This window comes from Triticum dicoccoides, chromosome 4B (assembly GCF_002162155.2).
Source record: "Triticum dicoccoides isolate Atlit2015 ecotype Zavitan chromosome 4B, WEW_v2.0, whole genome shotgun sequence".
NCBI lineage: Eukaryota > Viridiplantae > Streptophyta > Magnoliopsida > Poales > Poaceae > Triticum > Triticum dicoccoides.
In genome coordinates, this window is record NC_041387.1 from 599,997,630 (window position 1) to 600,014,720 (window position 17,091).

Consider the following 17,091-nt stretch of genomic DNA (forward strand, 5'->3'; position numbering starts at 1 on the left):
TTCTCCTCCCTGGAGGATTGTTGTGGAGCTCTCCCCCTCCTCCACCCCGAGCCATGTCCTTCATGTGAAAGCTCAAGATTCCATGTGAGTCGGGTGACGATGTCGCTCCCCCCTTGGGGGCGTCGCCTTGAAGGTCATGGTCTCCTACGCACTTCCCTAAGGGCTGGACGAGCACATCATCATGGTCGGCAGGTATGAGGTTGGTATGGCGCTGCGACGTGTGTGGCAATGACTATGGTGACGAGGAGAGCCTAGTCGCGGCATGTCCTTCTGATGCCGACAGTCCGGTGCGTCTATGTTGATGTGACAGAGAAGTCGAAGTTGCGGTGGCGGGGCCACTGCGGCAATGATGACTCCATGAGGGAGGTTTTTAGCGGGTGGTGCTCTCTGGATGTTGTGCTGGACTAGGTCAGTGCGAGGCTTGCAACTTTCTTCGTGAAACTCGTTAGCAAAATCGGAGCTGCATTGTCCTTCATGCCTCGGTCGACTTTTTGGCGTTTGTGGCCTGGTCATCCGCGTAGGTTTTTGTCCGGTTTTCCTCTAGTTAACCAGGCAACTCTCTTCTTCTGATCAATGAAAATGGCACATCTTTTGCCTCATTTAAAAAAACCACAATAAAAGGGCATTGTCGAAACGTTTCGTTGTCAAAAGGAAATGTAGGGTCACAGTTTTCTCGACAAAGGGTGGATTTTATTAACTCAAAATAGAGCATCAAGTGATACAAACATAGTGAGTACACACCCGGCCTCTGCATAGCTAGGATGCACATAGCCAACACCAACACACATGCACAGACAAATCACACCGGCAACTTGCAAAGTCAAACATGACCGAAGCTATGCCGTAGTGCAGCAAAAAGAAAAAAACTCCAAAGCGATCAAAATAATGATCAACAGTCTACAACAACAACCATATTGGCACCACTCATCACTTGACATCAGTTGTGATGTGGTCACCACTTTCCAAGACCCAAGCAACTACAGGCATAGTTCGGTCTTGATGTGAGGCGCCAAGCAAGTGAAAACCATGCCCGCACAAATAGACAGTCAAACCGCGACAAGAGCCACTTGCCGCCAACAAACTCCGAACAATGAAGGTCACCGTCACACTTTGCAACAGAGATCAAGGGAGGATAGTCACCGACACCGTCAAACCCCAAATGGGGACGCTTCAACAGTCTCGCACCATCCTTGTCCATGGCGGCAGAATCAGGCAGCAAAACAAAATTGTCGTTGCCGCCGGATTTCAAGGTCCAAGATTCTGGCCCCGTCTCGGCAATCACCTAGCAGTGCAGAACCACACCTTCGCCTATGCACCCGAGCGGAGAACCGCCATACCATGACGCAGCTGGCAGATGGGATCGTGGCCACCGATGTCTCACAACCAGAGACTGCCTGCCTGGCCATAAATCCACCGCCACTGTTGCACATCCATGTCCTCTGCATCAAGTCCCGTCCATAGATCTTACTCCGGAGCAACGCTGAACAAGCTTCCTCGAGCCCTGGCGATCAAGTCAGCTCCTAGACAATGTCTCCAAGAAGGTTAACGACGAAGAAATCACCACCATCATCCATCCCACAAAGGGAGCAAGGATTTTCCCGGAGTAAAGACCACGAGGGGAGGAAGGGAGCAATGTAGCGGCGCCTTCAACAAGGATTACGGCGCCCTGAAGCGTCGTCGTCACCACTCCTGGCACCAAGCTGAGATAGGGTTTCCCCAACTCCCCTCACACCCTCCCCTTCGCATCAACCACCATGAACTAAGGCGTCTTATCCAGCGCGCCGACGGAAATAGGCGAGGCCACCGGAGCAATGCTCGATGACCCATCCGCCATTCTTGATCGCTGCCAAAGGTCAGAATACGCGCCCATCAGGCACGCCACACACACAGTCACCCTGGCCAACGCCCGTCCCGTTGGCCACGCCCGGCATGTCCGCACATGGAGCACAACAGCCGCGCCCCACCACCCCTTGCCGAGCAACGCTGTCGCCCGGTTGACGTGAGGCACACGCACGCCCGAAGCATCGCCTGATCCCGTTGAGAACGTCGCCCACGGACCGAGGGCAGCCGCAAGGAGAAGCCCCGCCACCGCCGTCGGCCGCATGGGGTTCGCCCGGCAACGTCTTCCGGTGGCGGCACGGTGGATTTGATCTGGCGATGGCTCGCTAGGGTTTGGATGAGTCGCCCCCGAGCCGCCTCGAGCGTGGACGAAGCGGGTCACAGTTGGAAAGGCTAGCCAAATCTCTACCTAATAATAAAGCAAATTGGGTTTCCATCGTCCGTCATGCACTTTTGCAGAAAACCCCCTGCATTTTTCATGAATTAACCCGCAGTACACACTTAAGTCATAACCGAACCGTTATTTTACATTTTTACAGAAACCCCCCTGACGTATTAGATAATTCACCCGCCGGTCATATATAAGTCAAACAAATGTTTTTCTAAATTATTCATATCTTTTAAACCGTAACTCCGATTTTAACATTTTATATATGAAAATTGATTAGAAAAATGTGTAGAATATGAATATGATGTTATTTTGTTTGTTAAATATTTTTTAAAGATTATTTTGGAAGATATTTAAGTCAAACAAATATTTTTCTTAATTATCCATATCTATTAAACCGTAACTCCGATTTTAACATGTTATATATGAAATTTGAATAGAAAAATATGTAGAATTTGAATATGATGTTATTTTTACCTATTAAATATTTTAAAATGTTATTTTAAAAGCGAACTTGTAGCCTATAGGGCACGTCCGTTTTTCTTTCGTACCACGACGATCTGGATTGCAAATAAACAACCACTAAAATCATAAAGAGACGAAAGAAAACATCGATAACCACACATGAGCACCTCTGAAAAAACTGGCAGGGGAAAAACAACATTCAATCACACTTTGGTTTGTGTGAACACTGAGGCCACTGAGGATGAGAAGGAGGATAAGCGGCAACATAAAAATGATGCCTCGCTAAAATAAAATGCATGAACATATTATGATTATTGGGTTAAGAGTGTGTGTTATTTTTTTCTCCCGTTGTAACGCACGGGCTCTTTTGCTAGTACCCTAAAATGAGAAAAGACTAGACAAAAAAGCACAGACCGTTGCGGGGAAAACTTGGGTAGTATGGTACTTGGCGGCCGTCGCCATGTCCACCTCTTTTCCACCTTCTAAGATTGGCGGCGGCGCTACGTCGCCGACGGCGTCAGCCATCGTCGCGCAGGCCGTGTCCGGGTCGCACGTCCTCACGGTCGACGGGTACTCCCGCACCAAGGGGCTCGTCACCGGCAAGTTCATCAAGTCCGGAACGTTCGACGTCCGCGGCCATAGCTGGTGTATCCTGTACTACCCCGACCGTAGAACCTCAGATGACGCCGACTGGATATCCATCTATCTATGTCTCGTTCACACCGATGCCGACGAGGTCAAGGCACAGTTCAAGATTAGTTTGGTCGATCAGCACGGGGAATCAGGGACATCATACAGCAACGAAAGCCAGATATGCGCCTTCAGAGTAACAGAAGGACCGTGGGGCTTCGGCGTAATCAAACGCAAGGACTTGGAGGGATCTGTCTACTTGAAGGACGATGTCTTGAGAATCAGGTGCGACGTCACGGTGTCGATGGAGATCATCACCGAGCACACCGCTCCGGCGGTCCTGGTGCCGCCGTCAGACATGCACCACCATCTCGCCCGGCTCCTCTCGGCCGGCGAGGGCTCGGACGTCACCTTCGAGGTCGGCGGCGAGGCGTTTCCCGCGCACAGGTACATGCTCGCCGCCCGGTCCTCCGTCTTCAGGGCGGAGCTCCTTGGCCCGATGAAGGAGAAGACCGCAACTCGCGTACAAATCAACGACATGGATGCCAATGTGTTCAGGGCTCTCCTCCACTTCATCTACACCGACTCATTGCCAGAGATGGACGACGGGGACTCGACGGCGATGGCCCAGCATCTGCTTGTGGCGGCGGACAGGTATGACATGGAGCGGCTCAAGCTGATCTGCATGGAGAGGCTCTGCAGCGGCCTCTGCAGAAGCACGGTGGCGACGACGTTGGCCTTGGCCGAGCAGCACGGTTGCGGTGCGCTCAAGAAGGCGTGCTTCAAGTTCCTCACTTCTCCGGGGAACCTGAAGGCGGCCATGGCGAGCGAGGGCTTTCAGCATCTGAGGAGCAGCTGCCCCTCTCTTCTCGAGGAGTTGCTCGCCAAGCTTGCTCCCTGACATGCTTCTGTTGAAACTTATGGCATTTTTTTCTGAATCATCCTGTTATTTCTATTTTCACATCTGTGGCTGTCGTTTATATATCAGGGGTGCAAGTAGGGCTGGAAACCGAGCCGAGTCAAGCCAGCTCGGCTCGACTCGCTAGAGCTCGTTTCGTTAACGAGCTAGCTCGACTCGACTCGTTACTATAACGAGCTTAAACCCAAGATTGACTTGACTCATATAACTCGCGAGCTGGCTCGTTTAGCTTGTTAAGCTCGTTTAAGATATGAACATAAAATTCTCAAATATGATAAAAATGATTATGTATATATTAAACATATATATCACTAAACAATTGTAATTTCCTTGTAAAGCATGAGTCTTCTAGGCGGTTGGGCCTTCAACGGCTAGACCTTGTGTTGTGCACCTGTAACGTAGGGTGCTGAGTGACTGATCTTTTTTTGTATTGGGAGTAGCTGATCTTTTGTACCGAGCCTAACAAGTTACACAAGTACTCGTGAGATTTGCTTGTTTAACTTGGTCTATAAACGATCTTAAACTAAACCTCGGCTCGACTTGTTATTCTTCGAGTTCGAGTCGATTCGAGCCGAGTCACGAGCTACTCATTTAGCTCGCGAGCTTCGAGCTTTTTTTCCAGCCCTAGGTGCAAGGATTGAAATCGATTCTTTTGACTGGTAAAGAAACTATTTTCGCGGTGCTTTTTTCCTTGGATTTCTCGAGTGTATCATCAATGCGAGTTACCAACACATCGATTGCCGGTTGACATGGTAGCTGGTAGAGTAGAGATCGCATGCATCATAAAACATCTCCCCGCAAAAAAAAAAAAAAACTGCTCCTAGCGAAGTACAGTAAAACTGAATGCGCTGCCGGCCGTTCCGCGCCAACGGCACTCAGCTCCTCTGCTTCGCCGTCACCACATCTCACATCCACAGACGACAGAGAGCCGCCATGGCGACCGGCGTTGGCGCTCGCTCCTCCTCCCCCGTCCTCGCGCTCGCGTCACTCCTCCTCCTCCTCTGCTTCGCCGCCCCACTGACGACGGCCCGGTCCCAGAGGAAACCTGCTTGGCTCAAGACCATCTCCAACACGCCCACCGCCGGGAAGCACTCGCCAGGTGCGTGAGATGTGCTCGATCGTCTCCTGCTGATGTACTTTACTCCATACATACATACATACATACAAGAGAATTACAATTCGGAAATATATACAAAGATAAACACACATAGGAGATAAATCCGACAAATCAGCAACACCTTCCTACCATTACCACCGGATCTTGGAAACTTGTCTAGAAAAAGGAGATAAATAATCCTACTCACTTGATTTTGGCCACCAATTCTTACATACTGTTCCTATGGAAAGATACCAAATAATTCCAATTTTGTTGCTTGATTGATGCCTGCACGGGATCGTGATGAGTTATAGCACCGGCCGGATCTCTCTTCTTTTTTTTTGCATGGTAATACGTGTCTCATTCATATCATAAAGAACAAAGTACAAGTCACGTAAAGACCAACATGACAAAACTGAAAAGATAACAGAACATCTCTGAGCTTGACAACAACGTCCGTCACCTGCCTCCGGCACCACCACAGCAGCCACCGAAGAAAAGAATGACGAATCACCTCCTCACCCGAGCTCGACGCGGCTCCATCGCTGATATGCAGCTTTACAGACCTCCAAGGTGGCTCACCAAAAGTGAAACCCTTACCGTTAAACGAATCAGACCGGGGCAACACCCCGGACACGCCATCGAATTCCAGATCTGGCAACCCACCACGACTAAAACGCCGAAGGAGAAAACCATATCTGCCATCCACCAACCACGAGCCCAGCACATGCTCCGTCTTCCAGATGTCGTCGATGCAGACCACAATCTGCATCCGCTCCTGGACTACCTCCCAAGCTCCGCGTCGACGCTGGAGCAAACGCCATCGCAACGGCGGAGCCCGAGGACACAGGTCCACCACGAGGATGCCGCCGCCGCCACGCCATCCTTGCTTGAACAGACTGGTTTCCAAATCCATCCCCAACCATAGGACCGATGGCCTCGTCAGGGAAGGATCCGAAGAATCTTTATTCAGCGTTGTCATCGTCGCCGCCGCCGGATCTCTCTTCTCTCAGTCTGTCATCTGTTGATTGATCGCACGTACTAGTATTGTACTCCCTGCGTCAAGGTGTATAAGTCACCTTAGAAAATTAAATAATCCCAAAACACTTAGGCGTTTCTGGTTTCTTGACATAAATAAAAGAATCAACCAATAAGAGACTACCAAACAAGACATGCAGTGATCAGTTCATTCCATGCAATGCTATTAATTAGCAAATAAATATTAAATTCTCTCGTTTTCCCCTCCGCTTTGATCGTGGTGCACAACCTATGATGACTTATGCACCTGAACGGAGGGAGTGGAACAAATATTTCTCGTCGATACACAACCAAAGTGATGGAGTGTAGTGCAGTATCCGGATCGGGGTATGGATAAGCACACACTAGCCCTACTGTCTCTATATCTCATATGCTCTGTTGCTCATTGTAAGCACACCAGTTGGGTTTATTTTTTTCACTTCTCCTGGAAGAAGTATGTAGTACAGCCAGCTAGTGAAGGCCATTTTTTTTTAATTTTGTGTCTTGTCTAATCTGTTGCATGTTTATTTATGCTACTCTAAAATAGTTGTTCGTTTCTTATTCCAAGGCCAAATCATGGCTGACGAGGATAGCGAGAAGATCAATTTACCAAATGGGCTATGTGCTCATGTAAGTCATGATCGATGCAGCTCTATTGGAGAATGCTTCTGTTGTTTGCCAATTAATTTCTGCTACCCGACTATGGATGAGTGCAAAATAAAGTGTAAAAAATCCTCATCTTGAGAACTACTCGCGATGACATCCTCTTCTCCTTTATCTGCTCCTTAATTTTCCAGCCTAGTCAAACTGGCTTACATATTACTTGTCCAAGAAATAATGCCTGAATAAGAGTAATATCGTACCAATTGTTGCTACTATTTGGTTTGGCAGAATGTATTAAAACCTTCCCTATTTTTTGCCGGCTAAGCTCTAGGTCTAAATCAGAAGTGTTTTCCCTCGATACTCATGCAGCAAACATGATCCGAACTATTGCCGTAAGGAGAGAAGAGGAGATGAGTCTCTTTATCTCTTTAAAACAAGATCTCTAAGTGGCTCTGATTCAGCACTAAAACACATCTTAAGTTTTACAAAGATCTCTAAGCAAAAGATTCCCACACTGACTTAAGAAAGTTGATTAATACATGTATAAGTTGTTAATACATACTCCAATGATTATAATTAGAACGGACGGAGATTATTAAAAGATAGAACAGCCAAGCAAATGGACATCTGAACAAGCAGGCCTATTCTTCGGGAAAAAGAAACAAGCATGCCTAAACAATACCATATGCACAGACCACGTATACAAGAAAAATGGATGCATCAATTAAGAATACAAAATCTACTAAAGTGCATTTCCAGCGGACGGGCTCCCTGTGAGGCCGTTATCTGGTCCGATCAAAGCAGTGTCGTGATCAGCGAATCCACGCTGACATTACGACACTGCTACCCTGGTTATACCGAGGTCTAGACCATCTAGGATATGGTAGGAAGACAGGGGCGCGTCTATGTGTCACTCGCAACGACTACTATGTGAACGTCGCCTGCAGGGAGCCGGTACTAGGCCATCCTAGTAACCACTTGGTCTCGTCTTGCTGACATCATGCGAGTGTTTATATTTTTACTTTTGTTTTTATTTTGAAAATAATAATTAGTAAATACTTGTATGGTGAAAAAATAAATTAGTTAATTCTTTTAGAAGTGTTCATCGCACATTTTAAAAACTGTAAATGCAATGTAAAAAAATGTTAGCTCAACTTTTTAAAATGTTTTATACCATAAAAAATGTATGTGACACTGCAGAAATGTTCACGTGTTTCAAAAAGATGTATGTGATATGCACAAAAATGTTCTGCAATGTAAAAACTGTGCGTGTAACCATTGCACCATTCAGAAAAAATATATTTTACATTAAAAAAATGTTCATGCATTTCAAACAAAATGTTCGTGACAATTTAATTTTTTTATCCAATGTATACATTTTTTCATCAATTTCACAAAACAATGTTTCATATAATAAAAATTATATGTATCAACATGAATTCAAATATATATATATATTCGAAAAAAGTTCTTTAATAAAATAAATTAAAGATTTAAAATGGTTAAACATATTTAATAAAATGTAAGGTGTTTATAAATGTACAATGTGTATAAACAAAGTAGACATCAAATATTTAAAAAAAATATTAATCATGTAGTTGAAAAATATTAAATGTGTATAAAAAATACTCATGTTGTACAATGTGTTTGAAAAAAATTAGACATCAATAAATATATTTGTAGAAAAATGATTTATATATTTAACATATTAAATGTATACAAAAAAGGATTTTATTTTATACCAAAAATGTAAAATATGTATGAAAAGTAGACATGTAATGAAAAAATTAAAAATAAAAAGAAGAAAAACAAAAAAACGAAAAAAAGGAGAAAAGCGATGATAACTAAGAAAGAAACAAAGGAAACCGTAGAAAACCAAGGCATAAACGAATAAAATTAAAGAAAACTGAAAGAAACAAAGAAAACTGAAGAAAAAAAAGGGGGAAAATGTATACATAGAAAAAAAAAGGAAACCAAAGAAAAGCGAACAAACAAAGGAAAATGTAAGAAAGCCGTGCATAACAATTGAAACAAAAAGCATGCCACAATAAAGGGTTGGCTTAGTAGAGCGCTCGCTAGAGGCGAGACAGAGCTCTGCGTCGCAACGGGTGATTTGTAGCTATGGCGGGAAGACAGAACAAGATACGCCCTGTCCATCATGGACCAAGGGCTGCCTCAGTATGGGCTTGACGGGTAGCAGCGTTTTCCAAGTCTTCCAAACCTTAATTGGAACATGAATAGTTATCCTCCCCGCTTAGTCTTAAATATAGGAAAAAGTCCATCATTCATCTCCATTCAAGCCGCCCACTTTTGTTGCCGCCTTGCTGTCGCACTCGAAATTTTTGCCTAGCCCTACTTGGGGCGGCGATTTGAAACAGTTCCGGGACTTGAGATCCTCATCTTCTACCGATGGAGTTCCTTGGTGAAGACAAGTTGTCAAGGTTAGTTTGCTAGATCTGAAGCTGCATTCGATTTCTAACCAATATGAGAGTAGAGTTGTTAGCCGCCTTATGGTGTCATAGTAGACAACTTGATGTTGCTAATATGTTCTGTGTCGCTTTCTTGTGAAGTTTGTAGACCATCTGTAATGAAATTTATATCCAGCAGTTGGTATGGCGATATGTTCGGGTCTTACTGGGAAGAATAAACGTGCTACATCAATAAAAGATATTATGCGAGGATTAGCAATCTGCTCTACTGCGGAGATATTTGCTCCTCCTGAATCAGCAAAGAGGAGAGCTCTCGACCCGCGTACCTGAGAGCTCGTATCGACGGATATGCAATTGAAGTTGTAATAGGCTAGTACATGGTTTGTTTATGCTCGCGTGGCTTGGATGTGGTTTTCAATACTTTTGCTTGCAAAACCAGTGTGAGCTTGTGTTATGCCTAGTGCAGCTACTCTAGGCTACCTTGAACGCCAGGGGCGAAACTAGGCCTGGGGCAACTAGGGCTGTAGCCCCAGGCGTCGTCCAACTAGTACCTATACACATGGTAGCAAAATTTTCACATTGACGTAGTGCAAGCCTTCAGCCCGTTAGCCCAACTCCATCGATCGATGAGAACAGAGAACCAATCGCGCACTAGACGACTGTTGACGCTTCGATATGTGATCTGTAGTCCGATCGTTAGTCAATCAAGTTAAGAAAGAAAGAAAATTCCTCGCCTGATCGGCAACAGAGAAACCCTCGCCACGACTCGCTCGAACTGAGCGTCCATGCCCTGCGCCGCCGCCGTCGTCAACACACGATTCCCTGCCACTCCGGCGCCCGGTCCGGCGTCCTGACCACCCGCCTCTTATTCTTCTCCACCTAGTTTAGTCCTAAATTGCAGCCTATCTTCTAGCGCAAGCACGGAGGCACCCAGGCCAACACACACTGCCCAGATAATATGTAGCCTATCTTCTAATTTTGTTTTCTCTATTTCCTTTATATTAGCCAAACTTACATTGGTGTGCTATATTGAGGGTGATGTATTTGCAAACGTTCATGATATTAAGATTATACAATGCTATCAAAAAAAAGAGGAAACCCAAGGGGCTACTACCTCGTGGTCTTCGTGCTAATGGTATATAATATGTTCTCTCTCTTCTTCTTTTTCTGCAAATTTCGTACGAAACAATTGACTTAGTCTATGTCAAGTGTCTTGATTTTAGATATGCAATTTTATGTTTGCAGATCCAAGTCTTGTACCATTGCTGGTGAAGAAATGATGGCCTCGGAGTAAGCAAGTCTTCACTAATTAGGTACCAAACCATGTTCGCAACAATGCAATTTGTTAAACTATTTGTTTGAAAGAATTTCCTCTCATGATAGTAATGAATTTGTATTTTATTTTAAATTGAATTTGTGGCATACTTCTAACGCACATTTCGTGTGCATGGGCGTATTTAACTTATATTTAGTCAGTTAGTTTTTTTTAGAATTTTTTTGAGATAGTAAGTTAGGTTTAGCCCCAGGCTTTGGAAAATTCTGGGAACGCTGTAAACAATCCTGGTGCTTTTTTTTTGCGAAAGAACAATCTTGGTGCTTTGCTGCCTCTAAATTAATGAAATGGGGTTGGGAAACCCCTTTTCTTCAAAAGCATATCACCTGAAGCGTTGTGCAAGGGATGGCGCCTATGCGCGCCTTATGGTTTGTGTTTTTTTTTCTTATGTTCTTTTTAGTTTTTTCATATTTTAAGTTTCTATCATATTTTTTTTTGCGGAAAAACTTCCAATCTATTCATCTTCAATCATGGCAGTACAATGAATACCAGAAATAAAAATTACATTCAGATTTGTAGACCACCTAGCGACGACTACAAGCACCGAAGCGAGCCGAAGGCACGCCGCCATCATTGCCCCTCCATCGCCGGAGCCGGGCACAACTTGTTGTAGTAGACAGTCGGGAAGTCGTCGTGCTAAGGCCCCATAGGACCAGCACCCCAGAACAGCAACCGCCGCCGATGAAAAATAACGTAGATCGGAAGGATCCAAACCGAAGACACATGAACGTAAACGAACAACGACGAGATCCGAGCAAATCCACCAAAGATAGATCTGCCTGAGAAACACCTCCACACGCCCACCAACGATGCTAGACGCACCGCCGGAACGGGGGCTAGGCGGGGAGACCTTTATTCCATCTTCAGGGAGCCGCCGCCGTCTCGCCTTCCTGAGTAGGACACAAACCCTAACAAGATTGAAAAAATCGACTGAAAACGGAGCCCTCCCGCCGGCCCTTGCCAGGATCCACCGCGCCTCCATGGCCCCACTACTAGGGAAAGGCCTACTAATGGTGCACCTAATTTGCCCATTAATGGCGCATTAGTGGTGCGCCATTAGTGCCACACCATTAGTATATTTTACTAATGGCGCACCACTGGTGCGCCATTAGTATCTGGTATACTAATGGCGCACCAGCTGGTGCGCCATTAGAATAGCCCACGGTGCGCCATTAGTATAGGCCACTGGTGCGCCATTAGTATAGGCCACGGTGTGCCATTAGTATTTTTGAATTTTGAAGGCGGGAAAATAGTAGTGGCGCACCGTCTAACCCCCACCGTGCGCCATTGCTATTTTTGAATTTTGAATTTGGATCTGGATCACGATTTTTTTGCCCATTTTTTGCTCGTTTTTTTGCATGATATTATTTCAAATTATGTTCCCGTTTTTGGATCTTGTACGTTCTTTTGCCGTGTTCTTTTGCCGGAGAGGAGTTCGCCGGAGAGGAGTTCGCCGGAGAGGAGGAGGAGGTGACCGCAGAGGCGCTCGCCTACATCGCCGGAGAGGAGAACGAGGTCGCCGGAGAGGAGTTCACCGGAGCATCGGAGAGGAGGAAGGAGAAATCATGAGGGGATGGGAGGAGAGGAGGGAGGAGGAGCTCACCGGAGAGGAGGCAGGAGGAGCTCACCGAAGATGAGGGAGGAGGAGCTCACCGGAGAGGAGGGAGGAGGAGCTCACCGGAGATGAGGGAGGAGGAGCTCACCAGAGAGGAGGGAGGAAAAACCATGAGGGGAGGGGAGGGGAGGGGAGGAGAGGAGAGGTGGAGGAGGTCGCCGGAGAGGAGGAGGAGGAGGAGGTCGCCGGAGAGGAGGATGGTAGTATGGTGGAGGAGAGAAGGGAAGATGGAGTGGAGGAGTGGAGGAGAGGTGGAGTGGAGGAGAGGTGGAGTGGAGGAGAAGAATGAAGAGGTAAGGAGGAGAGAACACGCCCAGCCATATATACGGCATAGTAATGGCGCACCGCGGGCAGGTGCGCCGTTAGTAACTTTTTTTTATTTTTTTGATTTGTTTTGAATTGTGAAGGCGGGAAGATACTAATGGCGCACCATGGGCAGGTGCGCCATTAGTAACTTTTTTTTATTTATTTTTATTTATTTTGAATTTTGAAGGCAGGAAGATACTAATGGCGCACCACGGGCAGGTGCGCCATTAGTAACTTATTTTTTTATTTTTTTTAATTTTGAAGGCGGGAAGATAGTAATGGCGCACCATGGGCAGGTGCGCCATTAGTAAGTTTGAATTTTTTTGCCTCTAGATCTTGAAAGCCCCGTAATATTTTTTCTGTTAGGTTTTTGGGGATTTTGAAAATGTTTAACGGGGTCCCCCGTTAAATTTGGATGTAACTTTTCGAGTAGATGATTTTTCATATAATTTTTTTTTCATCCGAGTTCGTATGCAAAAGTTATGCCCATTTTATAAATTTCCATAGAGATTTTGCAAACAAGGTCGAAATTCATATTTGTAAATTTTCCCAACAACTAGACCACATATTACATGGGAAACTTATTTTCTTTTATTTTTTTGACACTTCCATCATTTTTTTTAAAAAACTGAAAAGGCGATCCAGGGGGAGGGTGCATTCGGTGTTGGGGCAAGTTAGTAATGGCGCACCGTGGGGTGGTGCGCCATTACTAGTTAAAACTAGTAATGGCGCACCGAGATATGGTGCGCCATTAGTAACAAATATTTTTCTTTTTACTTTTTTTCCAAAATTACTAATAACGCACGGGGATGTGGTGCGCCATTAGTATGTCAACTACTAATGGCGCACGGCGGACATGGTGCGCCATTAGTAACAAAAAAAATTATGTTTTTTTTTCAAAACTACTAATGGCGCACCACACAAGAGGTGCGACATTAGTAATATATTACTAATGGCGCACCAAGACATGGTGCGCCATTAGAATATAGTAATGGCGCACCACATGTCTGGTGCGCCATTAGTGGCCATTCCATCTATAGTCCTTTTTGTAGTAGTGCCCTAGGGCCACCGAAGACGAGGCGGACCTGCGCCGGCGCCGGCGAGAGGCACAAATCCTAACTTTCTTTCTTGGAGGAGGAGGAGGTGGAGGAGGAGCGCAAGTTTCTATCCTACATAGGCTACGAGTAGCAGTAGCAGGGAGGTTTTATCTAAACCACTTTTGGTTGGCTTTTTCGGGGACAAGGTTTTGTCTGGTTTTCCGATTTAGCTTTTCCATTTTTTTGTTTTTACTTTCTTTTCTCCAGTTTCATTTGCTGATTTCATTTTTTCCATTTGTTTTCTTTTCCTCCTTTTTATATGTTTTTCAATTTTTTATTTGTTTACAAATATATAAACATTATTTACATACAGCTGGATTTATTTTAATCCATTAATACATTTTAAAACTACATGCACATTGTGTAAAAAGGCATGACCACTTTGTAAAATTATTACATGAACATTTTAAAAAATAAGTCAATATTTATTTAATTACATGAACAGTTTTTAGAAATACACCAACACTTTCTAAAATTACATCAAGAATATGTGTGGACCACATTATTTCAGCTACATGAATAGGCAATGAACATTTTTAAATATAAAATAGATATTTAAAAAATACACAATAAACATTTGAATACCTAGAACTCATCTAGATGAGATATAATTTGGTCTCATTCACTTTGAAAACAACAACAGATACAACTCACGTCAGCACACACGCATCTTATAGCATCACATTTAATGGCTATAAAAGGTGAATAAGACCAAATTATATCTCATCTAGATGAGTTCTAGCAAAACTGATAAACATTCTTTACTACATAACGAACAATTTCTTTATCACGTTCTTTATGACGTGCATGCAAGCGAAACAAACATGCATGCCCCGGCTGGGTCAATCAATCCAAGGAGTAGACGACCTCCTCGAACGCTGCCACGTGCTCCTCCGAGACGGCCATGAAGAGGTCGACGCCGCCGTTGGCCTTGCGTGACGGCACGAAGATCATGAGCCCCTCGATAGGCAAGTCCGGCGGTATGAAAGCGGACGGTGCCCCGGTGCCAAAGTCGAGTTGATGGAACCTGAATCCCAGCCAGCTGTCCACTTCTGCGTCCGGGCAGAACATCGTGCCGGCCGTGGCCGCCGTCGAGAGGAGCTCTTCCCCGTTTGCGTCTGCCACTCCGCCGAAGTCCACGAAGGACTGCACGTACTTGTCGTCGATGCGTGCCACGGCGTCGCGGATGGCGCCGACCACGCTGCCGTAGCTCGAGTTCAGGACGTCCCGGACCTGAAGCCTTGGGAAAGCCCAGAGCACCATGTTCCCGAAGAAGTCCATCGGCACGGGCGGGTTGGCCCTGCCCCTGCAGTTCACGGCCACCCTCACCCTGGTGAACTCCTCCGGTTTCAGCTCCCGCGCCGCCGTGATTTTCTTCCAGACGTGCGCGAGCATGCACTGGAACGTGCTGCAGCGGGCGCCGACGCGGGCTTTGAGGTCGGCGACGAACTCGGCCGTGAAGTGCACCGTGAGGTTTTTGATCGTGTCCATGGGGACGACGGCGTAGGTGTCGCCGTCTCCACACGTGAACTCCCGTGACCGGTGGTCGAACACCGGCGTCGGCGTGCTTCGAGGCACGGACGTTCTCGAACGGTCGAGGAATGGGGCCGGTGTGGTGAAGTCCTTTCCCTCGCGTACAGCGGTTGCCCACGCGGTGAAAAACATGCTCATGGAGTGGCCGTCGGCGGCCTGATGGTGGGAGCATATGCCGACCACGAGACCACTGCACCTGTACCTGTTGAGCTGGATCTGCAGCAGCGCCACCCCAAAGCTCTCCTGCATAGGCAAAAAAAAAATAAATAAAATATATTGTATAAGCGGTTGCAGCGGCCATGCACGTTCTTAGTGCATGCATGCATGTGACGTGAGTTGGTGGCAGAAGCAAAATCATGTATTAATACCTCTGGTATCGTAGGGTATAGGTCCTCAACGTCTGCGGCCATGCGGCCGTCGACGAGCACGTCCGCCAGGTCAACCGGCACGGTGGCCTCGATCAGGAGCACGCCCTCGTTGTTGACGTGGAGGAAGCGCCGGCCATGATCGTCGAGGGCGAGGCGCCCCGCCAGGTGTGGGTATGCTGCGATGGCCCTGAGGAGTCCTTCCTTGACCGCCTCGTTGGACGGCGCCGGCCCGGGGTACACGAGCACGGTGGGGATGAAGGCGTCCGCGGCGGCGCGGTCGAAGACGGTCAGCGGGACCTTCTCGCCGGCGAGCGGGTGCGGCACCGAGCACACCGGCTTCACCATCGTGCTGCTCGTGATCTTCATCGCTCACAAAGCTGGTGTTTTCTAGCTAGCTACGTACGTAGGTTCGCGCTCTGTAACCACGACTAGTACGTGTGTGCACGCTTTGGTGAACCGAGTAGCTTGCATTTATAACTTTGATTGATGCAGAGCCGAGTCACGGCTGGTAAAATCCTGCGTGTTTAACTTTGATGCAGTCATGGAGGGCTGAGCGGAGCCAACGACTAAACTAGTGTGAAAACGAATAGGAGATTAGGATTACACTGTACCGTGGGTATGTGATTATTGATCGAGGTAGCCGTGAGCATACGTTGATAGAGTCGGCAGAACTTGGGTGCAAGTTTCTCCTTCACGAGACAAGATGAGAGCAACTGATAAGGCAGAGTAAGAGATTCGGGACGGGGTCTGAATCCTGTAGTTTATATTTCGTGTACCGCCATGACGTTAAACTTGTGCTGCGAACATGTTGGATAAGCTGAAACACTGTGGAAGGTTGAAGCAGCTTGTCCTCAATGGCCTTCATTACAACTTAATTGCACCGATGGTCTCTCGAAAAACTTATTTGCATTTCTGGCCTCCAAAGGAGTGGCATCAATTATATGAGTGTTAGCGCCTCTATATTGACGATTTGTAGAGTCATGCAATCCACGTTCGCATAGCTTGCACACGCCGTTATTTCTAGCGCTGAGGTACATGATATACTTCCCCCGACTTCTTTGTTCGGTTTCTCGGCACAATGGAGGTGCTCGGGAAGTCTGGCGTGGTAGTCAGACGAATCCAGATCAAAGTTGTTTCCTTTAGAATTCTGTTGTTTGCCCTTTTTATCTTGTTTCTCAGTTTGTCTCCTTTCGATCTTGATGCACAAGCACTTCAAAATTGATGGCTATTGTAATCCCTCGTGAAGATCCTCTCTTGTCAATCCTTTTTCTTGTGCTTTGAAGTTGTCAAAATGCATCGGCTCATTGAGAGTCAAGGAACAAACGAACTTTCAGGAGTGCATGATTGGTTGCTCCTCAAATGGCGTTGCACATAGGGCATCCTATTTAAAAAAAAACACGGAGAACACAAATGGCATCCTATTAAAAAAAATACAAGGAGAACACAAGAACGC

The 17,091-nt window shown here is 46.3% G+C and overlaps 2 protein-coding genes across 2 annotated transcripts; one reads left to right on the top strand and one right to left on the bottom strand.

Annotated features, from left to right (window-relative positions):
* The first annotated feature begins 3,152 nt into the window (after positions 1-3,152).
* On the top strand, positions 3,153-4,223 carry LOC119292870 (BTB/POZ and MATH domain-containing protein 2-like). The gene has a single exon (XM_037571549.1). It carries the CDS (start codon positions 3,153-3,155, stop codon positions 4,221-4,223), a length of 1,071 nt encoding a protein of 356 aa, XP_037427446.1.
* Positions 4,224-14,583: 10,360 nt separating this feature from the next.
* LOC119293981 (tryptamine benzoyltransferase 1-like) lies at positions 14,584-16,004 on the bottom strand. The gene is made up of 2 exons (XM_037572280.1): positions 15,639-16,004; positions 14,584-15,513 (listed from the first exon to the last, which is right to left on the bottom strand). Exons 1-2 carry the CDS (start codon positions 16,002-16,004, stop codon positions 14,584-14,586), a joined length of 1,296 nt encoding a protein of 431 aa, XP_037428177.1.
* Between the last annotated feature and the right edge of the window lie 1,087 nt (positions 16,005-17,091).